Source organism: Chlorocebus sabaeus, chromosome 28 (genome assembly GCF_047675955.1).
Source record: "Chlorocebus sabaeus isolate Y175 chromosome 28, mChlSab1.0.hap1, whole genome shotgun sequence".
Classification (NCBI taxonomy): Eukaryota; Metazoa; Chordata; class Mammalia; order Primates; family Cercopithecidae; genus Chlorocebus; species Chlorocebus sabaeus.
In genome coordinates this window covers 16,613,222-16,627,970 of record NC_132931.1, presented here as the reverse complement: position 1 = coordinate 16,627,970, position 14,749 = coordinate 16,613,222, and the positions used below count along the sequence as shown (strand labels likewise).

General features: G+C 44.9%; 1 protein-coding gene across 12 annotated transcripts in view; it reads left to right on the top strand.

The window, feature by feature from the left end:
- RBAK (RB associated KRAB zinc finger) overlaps window positions 1-8,357 on the top strand; it is a 52,560-nt gene extending 44,203 nt beyond the window's left edge. For all 12 annotated transcript variants that reach the window (XM_073012851.1, XM_073012844.1, XM_037995209.2 and 9 more), the window contains one exon: window positions 1,635-8,357. In XM_073012851.1, the coding sequence (XP_072868952.1) occupies window positions 1,635-3,544 (1,910 nt within the window). In that variant the 3' untranslated portion in view covers window positions 3,545-8,357. The remainder of the gene's footprint in view (window positions 1-1,634) is intronic.
- The last annotated feature ends 6,392 nt before the right edge of the window (window positions 8,358-14,749 follow it).

Sequence of the window (14,749 nt, the reverse complement as noted above, 5' to 3'; positions counted from 1 at the left end):
CAAATGAAACCCAGGAGTTTGGGAACTCTTGTTTGTATTCAGAATTAGGTAAAAGAATTATAGAGACATGAATGGGTTTAGGAAATTTAAGTCAGCAAATTGAAAGAAAATTAATGGCTGAACTTAATGATCATTTGTTTTATGTTATAAACTGTTCTAAGCAGTTTACATGTACTAATTCAGTCCTTTGACAACCCCATGATTTAGGCACTCGTATTCACACTGAATTCAGATGAGGGAAACTGCATCACAGTTACATAACTTGACCATGGTGCCTTAGTTAGTAAATTGTTGGGGGTTTGAACTGAGGTGGCCTGCTCTGGTGTTCATGCTCTTAACCACTGTGCTTTATTGTGCAATCAGGGAAAGCAGAATTTAATGGCTAAGAAGGTTAGCTAGTATTAAATACGACTTTCAGAACCCTTCAAAGATCTGATCTTGGGTTTTTTGTTTTGTTTTTTCTTTTTCTTTTTTTAGTAGAGACAGGGTTTTGCATGTTGCCCAGACTGGTCTCAAAACTCCTGAGCTCAGGCAATCCACCCGCCTTGGGCCCCCAAAGTGCTAGGATTACAGGCATGAGCCACCATGCCCAGCATGATCTTGTTTTTAAGATACCCGCTGGCTGGCCACTGTGGCTCATGCTTGTAATCCCAGCACTTTGGGAGGCTGAGGTGGGTGGATCACCTGAGGTCAGGAGTTCAAGACCAGCCGGGGCAACATGGTGAAACTCTGTCTCTACTAAAAATACAAAAATTAGCTGGGGGCGGTGGCGTGTGCCTGTAATCCCAGCCAGTTGGGAGGCCGAGGCAGGAGAATCACTTGAGCCTGGGAGGTGGAGGTTGCAGTGAGCCAAGATTGTGCCATTGTACTCCAGCCTGGGTGACAGAGCGAGACTCCATCTCAAAAAAAAAAAAAAAAGATACCTTGCCCTCTGGTCTAGCTTACATTTCTTTTGGACATTCACTTGCCTGGGTCTCCTCCAGATGATTGCGAATCTTCTCTGTAAACATGAAGAAATCAGAGCATTCAGAATGTTTATTTGCATTTGTATGCAGACTAGTAAGGCACAGATTTTGGAAGGGTCTAGGCTAGTGGGGATGCTACCATCATATCTTGATATGAAGCAGTATCTTGCAGTTTAATATAAATTGTAATAGATGTCTCCCAGATGTAATCCATAATGGATTTCCTTTGCATGGAGACCTAGCACCTGTTTTTGTTCCTCCTGATTCTATTTGATCTAAGTCCTCCCATCTTTGCCTGGATCTGGCGCACTTTCAGCCACTTCTCTGCTCATCATTTGGTTTTATTTCACCTTTTCTACCAAAGTTTGAAACATAATATTTGTAAAGCAACAAAGTTACCTGTATTCAATATGAAGTTACTCTTCTATTTTCTACCACTATCTCATCTTTATCCTTTCACCGTGTGTGTGTGTGTGTGTGTGTGTGTGTGTATGTTTTGTATTAGAAATCAAAGGACAAAGAGAACTATGCATTTATAATTATTTTTATTTATGGAGATTGGCTCTAAAGCCAGAGTCAACCCCACAATGGGGGCTCTTGAGTACCAGTACCTTTCCATAGCTAGTGTGTTTAGATTTACAAAGTTTGTTTACTATTTTTCCTTTTTAGAAGTCTGGAAATTTGATGACCTGATAGAGAGAATCCAAGAAAATGAAGACAAACATTCAAGGCAAGCTGCTTGTATCAACAGCAAAACCCTGACTGAAGAGAAAGAGAATACATTTTGTCAAACTTATATGGAAACAAGCCTTGTTCCTTCAAGCATAATAGCTCATAATTGTGTCTCATGTGGAAAGAATTTAGAATCTATTTCGGAGTTAATTAGTAGTGACGGAAGCTATGCCAAGACAAAACCTGATGAGTGTAATGAATGTGAGAAAACATATCATGGAGAGAAAATGTATGAATTTAATCAAAATGGGGATACCTGTTCTCAAAATGAAGAAAATATTCTTCAGAAAATTAATATTTTGGAGAAACCCTTTGAATATAATGAATGCATGGAAGTCTTAGACAATGAGGCTGTTTTTGTTGCTCATAAGAGAGCTTACATGGGGGAGAAGCCCTATGAGTGGAATGATTCTGGACCAGACTTCATACAGATGTCAAATTTTAATGCATATCAGAGATCACAAATGGAAATGAAGCCTTTTGAATGCAGTGAATGTGGAAAATCCTTCTGTAAAAAGTCAAAATTCATCATCCACCAGAGGGCTCACACAGGAGAGAAACCTTATGAATGTAATGTATGTGGGAAATCCTTCAGCCAAAAGGGAACCCTCACTGTACATCGGAGATCACACTTAGAGGAGAAGCCCTATAAATGTAATGAATGTGGGAAAACCTTTTGTCAGAAGTTACACCTCACTCAGCACCTAAGAACTCATTCAGGAGAGAAACCCTACGAATGTAGTGAATGTGGGAAAACCTTCTGCCAAAAGACACATCTCACCCTACACCAGAGGAATCATTCAGGAGAGAGGCCCTATCCATGTAACGAATGTGGGAAATCCTTCTCCCGCAAGTCTGCACTCAGTGACCATCAGAGAACTCACACAGGAGAGAAGCTTTATAAATGTAATGAGTGTGGGAAATCCTACTACCGAAAGTCTACCCTGATTACACATCAGAGAACACACACAGGAGAGAAGCCCTATCAGTGTAGCGAGTGTGGGAAATTCTTTTCTCGGGTGTCATACCTCACTATACATTATAGAAGTCATTTAGAAGAGAAACCCTATGAATGTAATGAATGTGGCAAAACCTTCAATTTAAATTCAGCCTTCATTAGACATCGGAAAGTACACACAGAAGAGAAATCCCATGAATGTAGTGAATGTGGAAAGTTCTCTCAGTTGTCATATCTCACCGACCATCATACAGCTCATTTAGGAGAGAAACCCTATGAATGTAATGAATGTGGGAAAACCTTCCTTGTAAATTCAGCCTTTGATGGGCACCAGCCACTTCCAAAAGGGGAGAAATCCTATGAATGTAATGTATGTGGAAAGTTATTCTCTGAGTTATCATACTATACTGAACATTATAGAAGTCATTCAGAAGAGAAACCTTATGGATGTAGCGAATGTGGGAAAACCTTTTCCCATAATTCATCCCTGTTCAGACATCAAAGAGTACACACAGGCGAGAAACCCTATGAATGTTACGAATGTGGAAAATTCTTCTCTCAGAAATCATATCTCACCATACATCATCGAATTCATTCAGGAGAGAAACCCTATGAATGTAGTAAATGTGGAAAAGTCTTCTCTCGGATGTCAAACCTCACTGTCCACTACAGAAGCCATTCAGGAGAGAAACCCTATGAATGTAATGAATGTGGGAAAGTCTTTTCTCAGAAGTCATACCTCACTGTACACTATAGAACTCATTCAGGAGAGAAACCCTATGAATGTAATGAATGTGGGAAAAAGTTCCACCACAGATCAGCCTTCAATAGCCATCAGAGAATTCACAGAAGAGGAAATATGAATGTACTTGATGTGGAAAGTCTCTGAAGTCAGATCTCAATTTTTAGAAGACTCTCTGAATATAATGAATATGGAAAATCCAATAGAAAGTCAAAGTGTTTATCTGAGAGTTCATGTTCCTGAATAGTGAGAAGCATTTAGGCGTTAGATTCATTTTAATCTGGATTTTCACAGAGAAGAATCCCGAAGAATGTAACAAGAAGCAAAACCTTCAGCAAGATCATACAACTCATCAGACACTAGATAATTTATGCAGGAGTGAAGTTTTATAAATATTTAATATTTATTTTGGATTCAAATTGTATTTACATATCAGGGAATCATACAAAGGCAAAATCTGTCAATATGGTGAATGTGGAAAATATATTGTCTTGGAAATTTGTTCTACTAAAAGCCATATTTCTAATGTAAAATCAGGTGTTTATAGGAAAGATCTCAGAGGTATAAGCTCTGAATAAATCTTCGTTGTATAAAATGAAGTTTTTAAATTATCAGGAGTTGATCATGAGGACTAGCATTAAATAAGTGTACGGCCGTTTTTTATCATGTCTTTAAAATGCAATCTAATGGTAATTCTATGCAAGTTTGGAATTGGGCAACTTGTGAAGAGGCAGTTTTCTTATTTGAATATTAGGATGGCAAATGTACTAAGACAGGATATATTGTTGGTCAGATAATATTTAGTAGGTATAAAATGGTAAAATACCTAGTTTTCTATTTAGAGGAATTTACAAATGGGTTTTTAACAAATGCCTCATTAGTAGAAGAGGCAGTGTTTTTGTAAAGTTTTCAACTGCATCTGAGCAAGATAAGATTTTCTAAAAGACTATTTTGATAAACTATACATAACATAATTTGGAATTAAGTCTGTTTCAGTGAAAGAGAACAAGCATACTGCCCATACTCTAAAATATCCCCAGGTCTCACACCACCCTTGTTTTTCAACCCATAGTTTTCAGTGTGCCTAGTGCCAATATTTTGTAATTTAGAAATTTTATTCAGAAACTTCTCTTTGATACAAATACAGTGTCATTGTTTTGTGCATTCCCCTTTTTCCCAGTATTTTGGAACAAATTGATTCAAGTTTCTAGCAGATATTTTTTGGTCAATTAACTTAATGTCCTCACTCCATTTCTTGCTGGAACAGTTTAGGTAGCTACTGCTTCACATGACACAGGGGAATCCTGATTAGTCAAAATAATAATGATTCCATTCTCTTTGCCAGTAACTTGTTTTATAGTGGTCATATGACCAGATACTGGGTAAACAAAACAAAGATGGGTTTGTTCTGGAAAAAGGTAAAATGGTAATCAAATAGATTGTGTTCCAGGAGTGCAAAGGTGGCTTAATACTCACAAATCAGTTGCTATTGTACACCACCTGTAGAAAAGTAATCTGGCATGCAGAACGTTCTTATGGTAAAGTTAATGTTCATTTATGATCTTAGCAAATGATGGATTGAAAGGGACTTCCTTAATTGCATAAACAGACTTCAACAAACAGTATGATGAAATAGTGAACATTTCTCCTAAGATTATAAAAATAAGACAAGGATATCTGCTGTCAATGATTTTATTCAGCATTGTTCAGAAGGACCTAACCAGAAAACTAATGCAAGAAACAGAAACAAAAGGCATAAAGATTAGAAAAGAAGTAAAATTTTAAAAAAGAAAAAGAATATAAATCTCTGTTTGCAGATGTCATGAGTAAATTTGGTAAGTTCCCTGCATAAAAGTTATGCAAAAAGCATTTTATGGCATACCAGCAAAAATCATGGAAAATGAAATTTTGAAAAGCAGTGCCACTTAAAAGATCCCTCAAGTGCCTAGGGGGTAAAAATGAGTTAATAAGCTTTGAAGAACTGTATCCAGAAAAGAAAATTACAAAGGAGGAGAGAGATAGGATTCCAGGACAATCTCAAAACCGTTGCTTTTTCCCTAAATTCATTGCAACCTTAATTAAAATCCTAGCAAATTCTTTAATGTAAATTAAGCTAATTCTAGAATTCATATGCATATTCAAAAGGCCAATAATTGTCAAAGCTATCTTGTAGAATAGACAGGATTGAAATTTCCAAATATCAAGACCTGTTATAAAGCCACATAAATTATGGTGTTATTTTGTCACAAGGATGAAAAAACTGACTAGTGGAATAGCATACAGATTCAAAAGTAGACCCACATGTATACCATCACCTGACTTTTGAGAAAGGTGACATTGAAGTGTAGTGGGGGAAAGGGTGTTCTTTCCAGTAAATGTGCTTTGCCAATTAAATTTTGTAATTTAATAAAAAGTCAGTTGAAGGTGGATTGCAAATCTGGATATGAAATGTGAAAGCTTTACAAAGAAATCTTGGACAGTTTGTAATCTTGGAGTAAGCAAAGGTTTATTGAGACCCAAAAAAGCATTAACCCATAAAATAGAACTTAATAGTAAGTTTGAGAACTTCTATTTATCAGAAAGACCACCAGTAAGAAAATGAACAGGAAACCATGAGGAGGAGAAGATATTTGCAGTTCATGTATGTGACAACAGCACTGAGTATAGCAAAAGTGTTGGCAAACTTTTTAGCAAGGTACCAGATGGTGAAAATTTTTGGCTTTGTCACAAATGCTTATCTTTGCTATTGTGTGAAAGCATCCATACACCATGCATTTTTAAAAAATGAGCATGACTGCTTCCCAGTAAAACCATTCATAAACCCAGGTGGCAGTCTGGATTTGGTCTGCACTCATAGTTTTCTGGCCCCTGATCTCGAATATGTAAAGAGCAACTACAAATCAAGGGGGAAAATGGAAAAGGCAAAAGATTTTAGAGGATATCCAGACGGCCACTAAGCATGAAAAGATGTTAGCTTTATTAGTAATCAGGGAAATGCAAATTTAAAACACCATGTAGTACTGCTACCCATCCATGGAAATGGTTAAAATGAAAAGCATGAAAAAGCATCCTTTTGGCAAGGATGTAAGCAAGAGGAACTGTACGCTACTGGTGGAATTGCTCATCCATAAAACCATTTTTGAAAGCTGGTACTTAAAACCAAGTATACCCTTTTACCCAAACCCAGCAAAAAGGCATGTGTCTGTCCACCAAAGGACACGTAGAATATTTATAGCATAAAACTGCACAAAACAGAACTATCAAGGCACATTGCAATGGAATGAATAAACAAGTGGCATTATTTCTATGGTATACTGTAAAACAGCACGAATGACCTAGAAGTTCATGCAATAATGTAGCTGAACTTAACAAACATTGCTGAATGAAAGACTCCAGACACAAAAGCCAACATGCTGTATGGTTCCTTCTGTATAAATTATAAAGACGGGCAAAACTTGTCCATGTGGTTTGAAGTTAGGATAGCGGTTAGTCTTGGCCAAGGCTGAAAGGGGGCATTTATCTGGTGCTGGGAATAATCTGTTTCTAAATCTGGGTGCTAAATATCTGAGTGTGTTCTGAGCTGTGCACTTAAGGTATGTGTATTTTTCTGCATGTGTGTTACACTTTCCATAAAAGTTTTTTAAAATCACAAATGGCTAACATTTGTGTTACTTGTCACTCTACTCATATTTTTCTAGATGTGTATGAATATGCTGCATAACAGGAATTAAATGGTAGATTTTGCATAATTCTGTGCAGGAAATACATATTTATAGTAATTTTGATGGCAACTACTAAGATTTCCTATGCTGTCCTTAAGGCTTAGCATAATGTATATTTTAAGTGAAATATTTGAGAAGGTTAAAGAGTCATTACATACTTTGTCATCCTATACTTTTGCATATATAAATGGGTCTGAGCTGCCTCTTCAATAAAGAAGCTAATATGTAACATTTCATATTTCCCTAAACAAATTGTTCTTCCGCATTTCTAAATTCGGGATTCATCTTAACTTTTACCTTAGAGGTGACCTTTCTTGGCAGTGAATGAATATAATGCTGAGTTTGATTTGATGGAAAATTATTTAAAAAGTATTCAGTTAAACCTTTGAGGAAATCTCAGTTACACAATTAACAGCACAGATGTAAGTGAATGAAAGAAACGGGTCACAAAGACTTTGCACCATTAAAGAAAAAAAAAAAAAAAACACTTTGGTTGGGGGCTGGCTGAGCTTGTAAAAGCACAGCAAAAAGGACGTGACATTGGATGGCATAGACTATGTGTGCCTAATTTTTTTTGGTGGCGAGGCATTTTTTTTTTTCTTTTATTTTTAGAGTCAGGTTCTCACCATAACCTGCAGTGCAGTGGTGCAATCACAGCTCACTGCAGCCCCGCCTTCCTGGGCTCAAATGATCCTCCCACCTCAGCCTCCTGAGTAGCTGGGACTTCAGGTGCATGCCACCACACCTGGCTAATTTATTTATTTATTTATTTATTTATTTATTTTTTCATAGAGACGGGGTCTTGCTGTGTTGCTGGACTCAAACTCCTGGGCTCAAGTGGTCCACCCAACTTGGCCTTCCAAGGTCCTGGGATTCCAGGAGTGAGCCACCTCGCCCGGCCATGTGCTTTTCATTCCACCTTACTCGTTGAGGGTTAAGCTGAAGTGTGAACAGGTGACTAATGCTTTGCGAAGGAGGGGGAATCTGGGAGTTGGTTGCGACTTGGGGGTGTGATTCCCCCACAGTGGCTCACTTTGCTCTCTTAGTCCTTTGGGCAGAACTACCAGGCAGTGTTAAGCAAGGCAGGGGCTCACCCTTCACCCCCACCGGAAGTGCCCATTTCACAGGAGATTTTCTCCACCCACACCCATATTTGCTGGTGCTTGACTTGGGGTTGGCGAACTTTTCAATTTTGTCTTTTATGTCAAAAGATACAAACGCAAGACTACTTCTTTATACCTGAGGCCAAAAATTCATCCACTGTTCCTTATTCCATCCTAAATTATGTCCAGATAAGAGGAAGCCAAGCTCTTCAAAGAAGGGAAGCAGGCCAGGCACACCTGTAATCCCAGCACTTTGGGAGGCTGAGATGGGAGGATCTTGAGCTGAGGAGTTCAAGACCACCCTGGGCAGCACAGCCAGGCCCCTTCTCTATTTATTTTGTTTGTTTTTTGAGACAGAGTTTGGCTCTGTCGCGCCCAGGCTGGAGTGCAGCGGCGCAATCTCGGGTCACTGCAAGCTCCGCCTCCCGGGTTCACGCCTTTCTCCTGTCTCAGCCTCCGGAGTGGCTGGGACTACAGGCGCCCGCCCCAGCACGCCTGGCTAATTTTTTTGTATTTTTAGCCGAGACGGGGTTTCACCGTGTTAGCCAGGATGGTCTCATCTCCTGACCTCGTGATCCGCCCACCTCGGCCTCCCAAAGTGCTGGGATTACAGGCATGAGCCACCGCGCCCGGCCCTAATTTTTGTATTTTTAGTAGAGATGGGGTTTCACCATGTTGACCAGGCTGGTCTCAAACTCCTGACCTCAGGTGGTCCACCTGCCTTGGCCTCCCAAAGTGCTGGGATTACAGACGTGAGCCACTGAGCCCGGCCAACATCCTCTATAAAACCCTTCTAAGGAGCAGAAATGGGGTTAATCTCCCAACCAGGAAGTAGCTATGTGATTGGTTTTTCTTTGCAGTCAAGATTGCAGCACTTCCCTGGAGAAAATGAGTTCTGACAAAAATAACCAGACATTTGAGGAACTCAATCACCAAAGAAAAAACTGTACCATCTGTACTAAAGATTCTCAAAGAAATAAGAATATATTGGTAATGTTTGGGAGACTGAGGTAAGAGGATCTCTTGAGGCCTGGAGTTCAAGACCTGCCTGGGCAACATAGTGAGACTCCATCTCTACAAAAGATAATTTTAAAAATTAACTGGGCATGGCTACGTGCACCTGTGGTTTCAGCTACTCAGGAGGCTGAGATGGGAGGATCGCTTGAGCCCAGGAATTTGAGGCAACAGTGAGCTATGATCATGCCACTGCATTCCAGCTCGGGCAACAGTGAGACCGTGTCTCGAAAACACAAAAGCAAAAAAAACAGGCATGCAAAGAAGCAGAAAAACAGAACCCATAATGAGTAGAAAAATAACAAAGACCCAGAAGTGGCATAGATGATGGAATTAGCGATCCGGACCTTAAAACAGCTACTATGAATATTCCCCGTATGTTCAAGAAGAATGGAAAATGAACAGGAGTGAGGGACCCGAAACGACTGTGTTTCATGCTGAGGGTGGCAAAGGCTGGCCCGGATGCTGGATGAGGCTCAACTCGGGGGCCCGGGCCGTTGCACTGGGGCTGGACTGGGGATCACAGAAGAGGGCCAGGCCCGCGTGAGTCTCCAGGGCCGTGCTCAGGGGCGTGGCCTTTTGCAGTGGGGGCATGGCTGGTGAGTGGAGACTCTGCGGGACTCTGGGGGCGTGGCCGGGGATGGGTGTGGCTACGTGTGGGGGCGTGGTCATTGCGTAGGGGCTTGGGTGAAGCGTTAACAGTTGGTGGGCGTGGCTTGGACTCGAGGGCGTGGCCAGCACGCGGGGGCGTGGCTCTGGCTTGTGTAGGCGTCCGAGCTCCAGGGCAGCTCTGGGGCAGAACTGTCTGGATCTAACAATCCCTGGGGAGTCGGAGACCGGTGACTGGTCTGTGGGCTGACTCAGGGCTGCTCGAGAGAGACAGGCGGGCCGTGGTGGCAGGTGAAGGGTGCTGGATGTGCAAGCCTGGCACGCAGAAGTGAGAGGGCAGAGAGGAAAGGGCGTGGAGAGGGGGCGGGGCTTCTAACGCCCACTTTGTCCCCCCACAGCCGCCCGGCCCGCAGGCCATGTGGCCCCCGCTGTTGCTGCTGCTGCTGCTGCTCCCGGCCACCCCGGTCCCCACCGCCAAGGCCGCTCCCCTCCCGGATGCTAACACCCAGGAAGGCCTTCAGAACCTGCTTCAAGGTTTCAATCGCCCCAAGCTGGAGGGGAGGGGCGGGGAAGGGGACTGGGGACGGGGGGATGGACGGGAAGAGAGGAAGTCAGGGACCCGGAGAAAGGAAGAGATGGAGACAAAGATGAGGCACTACAGACCCAGCACAGGGACCTGGATAAGGACGGGACCAGACAGGGGTGGGAGGGTGACTGGTTGGGCCCCGAGGGTCAGAGGGTGGAGAACACGGGGTGGGCCTGCTGGGCCCCTTGGCTTGAGGCCGGCCACACACCTGGAACCCCCAGGGCACCTGCTGCGGGACAGGGACAGCGTCCCCGATGCCCCCCCAGGCACAGCTACAGCACAGAGGACCAGGGGGCTGCCTGGCTGGAGAGCATCACGCTTTCTAGCCAGCACCAGGAAGCCCCCGTTTTATCCCCTTTCCCAGGAGTCCAGGCTGGCGGAGACGGAGAGCTGCAGGCCGACTCACACCTGGCCCCGGGCTCTGGCTGTAATAATGGGGCTGTGGTGGCCACGCGACCAGAAAGCCGGGGAGGAAGACCTGCGGCTCCGTGAGAGGCATCCAGGGCTGCAGGCCATGGCGACAGGCTCCGGGGAACATGGGGCTTCCCCTGTCCCCTCCCAAGGAGTGTGGGCCTCAACGCATTGACAGGGGACAGCTGTGTGCCCTCTCCAGACCCCACCCTCATCACCATTTATTAGAAATAATAAAGTTCTTTGTTAACTAGCGGTGCTGTTTCCTTTCTGGATGGGCCCGTGCCTGGTAGGCCAGGCTGTCTTGGGTTCCTCCCAGCTCCAGACCTGGCCCTGTCGCCAGGAGGTACCTGCACTGGTTGAGCTCTCGAGGCCCGGTGTTCCTATTCAGGCACTGTCACTGTCTTCTGATGAAGCAGCTGTGTCCCCCAGTCCCTGATGCTGACATCCTCAGACGCTTCTCTGCACTCAGTCCGCCCATGTCACCTGAAGCCCCATATGTGTACTTGATCCCTCAATGTCATCTGCAGTCCTATTTGTCCACCAGGTCCCTGTCACCTGCAGCCCCGCCTGGTGCTTCCGGTCCCTGACTGTCACCTGCAGCACCGCCTGTGCATCTGGCCCATGACTGTCACCTGCAGCTCCAACCGTGTACCTAGTCCCTGACCTGTCACCTGCAGCCGCTCCGTGCTCTGTCCTTGACTGTCACCTGCAGCCCTGTCTGAACACTCTGCCCCTGACTCTGTCATCTCTAGATGCTGCAGCCTGTGGATGTCCCATTTGCTGGTCCCTAACGTCTCCAATGGTGGGGCACTCAGCTCTTGCTCAAGACCACCTGAGATCTGAGAGGAGCGTGCTGACTTGGGCACAGTAAGCATGTCTAGTCCTGCTCCCCTGCGGGGCACTGCTCACCACACTGAGCCTCCTGGCCCCAGCCTCAGTAACAGCACACGCCGGAGCCGCCCTTGTTACTTTCTGTCTCAATGATTTCAAAAATATCAGCCCTGGTGGGTGTTTTTTTGTGTTGTTTGTTTTTGGGTTTTGTTTTTTGTTTTGGGCAGAGTTTTGCTCTTGTTCCCCAGGCTGGAGTGCAGTGGTGCCATCTTGGCTCACTGTAACCTCTGCCTCCCAGGTTCAAGCGATTCTCCTGCCTTAGCCTCCTAAGTAGCTGGGATTACAGGCGTTTGCCACCATGCCCAGCTGATTTTTGTATTTTTAGTAGAGACAGGGGTTTCATATTGGTCAGGCTGGTCTCGAGCTCCTGACCTCAGCTGATCCAGCCACCTCGGCCTGTCAAAGTGCTGGGATTACAAGGGTGAGCCACCGCACCCGGCGGGTTTCTTAAAACGTTAAACCCACACCTGCCTACGACCCAGCCATTCCATGGTCTAGGCACTTACCCAAGAGGCATGAAAGCATGCCTCCCAAACACTTGTGCACGAATGCTCATGGCAGCTTGATTTATAATTGCCAAATTTTAGAAACAACCCAAATATCAACAGGTAGAATGGATAAACACCATGATACGGCCTCATGGGGAATGCTCAACAGCAATAAAAAGGAAAGAATTACTGACACATGCAACATGAATGGGTCTCAGAAACGTTACCCTGAAAAAAAAAAAAGCCAATAAAAAATGCTACATATAATTATTTTTTTTTTGAGACAGAGTCTCACTGTCACCCAGGCTGGAGTGCAGTGGCGTGATCTTGGCTCACTGCAAACTCCGCCTCCCAGGTTCACGCCATCCTCCTGCCTCAGCCTCCCGAGTAGCTGGGACTACAGGGGCCCGCCACCACGCCTGGCTAATTTTTTTGTAGTTTTAGTAGATACAGGGTTTCACCGTGGTCTCAATCTCCTGACCTCGTGATCCGCCCACCTCGGCCTCCCAAAGTGCTGGGATTACAAGCGTGAGCCACCATGCCCGACCAAATACTGCATATAATTCTATCCTTGATGAAATCCTAGAAAAGGCAAAATCTCAGGCCAGGTGCAATAGCTCATACCCGTACTTCTAGCACTTTGGGAGTCTGAGGCGAGTGGATTGAGGTCAGGGGTTCAAGGCCAGCCTGATCAACATGGTGAAACCCTGTCTCTACTAAAAATACAAAAAAATTAGCCAGGCGTGATGGCGCACACCTGTAATCCCAGCTACTCGGGAGGGTGAGGCAGGAGAATTGCTTGAACCTGGGAGGGGGAGGTTGCAGTGAGCCGAGATCCAGACTGGGCAACAGAGCAAGACTCTGTCTCAAAAATAATAATTAATTAATTAACGAGGTGTGGTGGTGAGCTCCTGTAGTGCCTATTCAGGGGGTGAGGTGGGAGGAACACTTAACCCAGGAGGTTGAGGCTGCAGTGAGCCATGATTGCACCTCTGCACTCCAGCCTGGGCAATAGAGTGAGACCCTGTCTCAAAAAAAAACACTTGAATCTACCCTGACAGCAGATCCGAGGTTGCCTGGGGATGAGGGTGGGCTAGGATGGGGTGACAGGGGCACAGGGAAGCTTCTGGGGATGATAGGTTTGGCTGTGTCCCCCCCCAAATCTCATCTCGAATTGTAATCTGAATCGTAATCCCCAGGTGTCAGGGGAGGGACCTGGTGGGAGGTGATTGAATCATGGAGGTGGCGTCCCCCGTGCTGTTCTCCTGATAGGGAGTTCTCACGAGATCTGATGGGGGTTTTCACGAGATCTGATGGGAGTGCTCACGAGATCTGATGGTTTTATAAGTGCCAATTCCTCCTGCCCAAGATCGGGAAGAAGGTGTTTGCTCCACCTTCTGCTCTGACTGTAACTTTCCTGAGACCTCCCAGCCATGCAAACCGTGAGTCAATTGAGCCTCTTTCCTTTATAAATTACCCAGTATCAGGTATTTCTTTATAGCAACATGAAAACAGACTAATACGGGGGGCAATGGATTGGCCCATCTTCTTTGTGGCAACAGCTTCACGGGTGTACATATCTATGTCAAAACTCATTGAAACCACACAGTTAAATGGATGCAGTTCTCTATATCCATCAGACCTCAGTAAACTAACAATGCCAGCTCTGTGCTCGGAGCGCCGCCTGGCAGGAACCCTGCAGCCTTTTCAGGTCCTTGTCTGTTCCTCCCAGTCCCCTCGGTCTTCATGAGAACCTGGGCCAGGTTCCCTCTGCACCATGGAGAATGGCGAGTGGGTGGAGGCACCCCCCACCATCGTCCCTGCCCGTCATCATGCCTGGGAGGATGTCACTGCCACTGCCCCTGCACCCCAAGAGCACTGAGAGTGGCGTAGCCTTTGCTCCCTCTGTGTGGCATGCCTCACCTTGCAGGTCTGCCCTGGCCTGCTGCCTGGCCGCTCTGGCACTGCACAGTCAGTGTCCAAGGAGGGATGCAATTTAAGGGACCTGCCTTGAGGTCTGGCATCTCCTGGTGTTGTCTATTTGCTTCGTATGGTTGCTAATTGGCATTCCATTTTTAGGCCTGATATAAGTTATTTGAGACCCAGTTGTATCCCATCATCTTTGGCCCAGGTAAAGCTTCCACTCCCAAGTGGTTGATGGTGATGCAGCTCATCTGTTCCTCATCCCAACAACCCCAAACCCAACACACCCACAGCTGCTGACCATGCTGAAACCTTCGGGCAAACACCCGCGTCATGAATGTTCTTTTCTCCTTCTCCCCTTTCCTTTTCCTGTTTCTCTCAACAGAGTCTTGCTCTGTCACCCCGGCTGGAGTGCAGTGGTACAGTCATGGCTCACTGCAGCCTTAAACTCCTGGGCTCAAGTGATTCTCTTGTGTCAGTCTCCCAAGTAGCTGAAACGACAGGCATGCGCCACCACCCTCAGCTAACCTTCAAAAAAAATTTTTGTTTTCTTTTTTTTTTTTTTTTTGAGGCGGGGGTCTCATAAGTTGCCCAGACTGGCT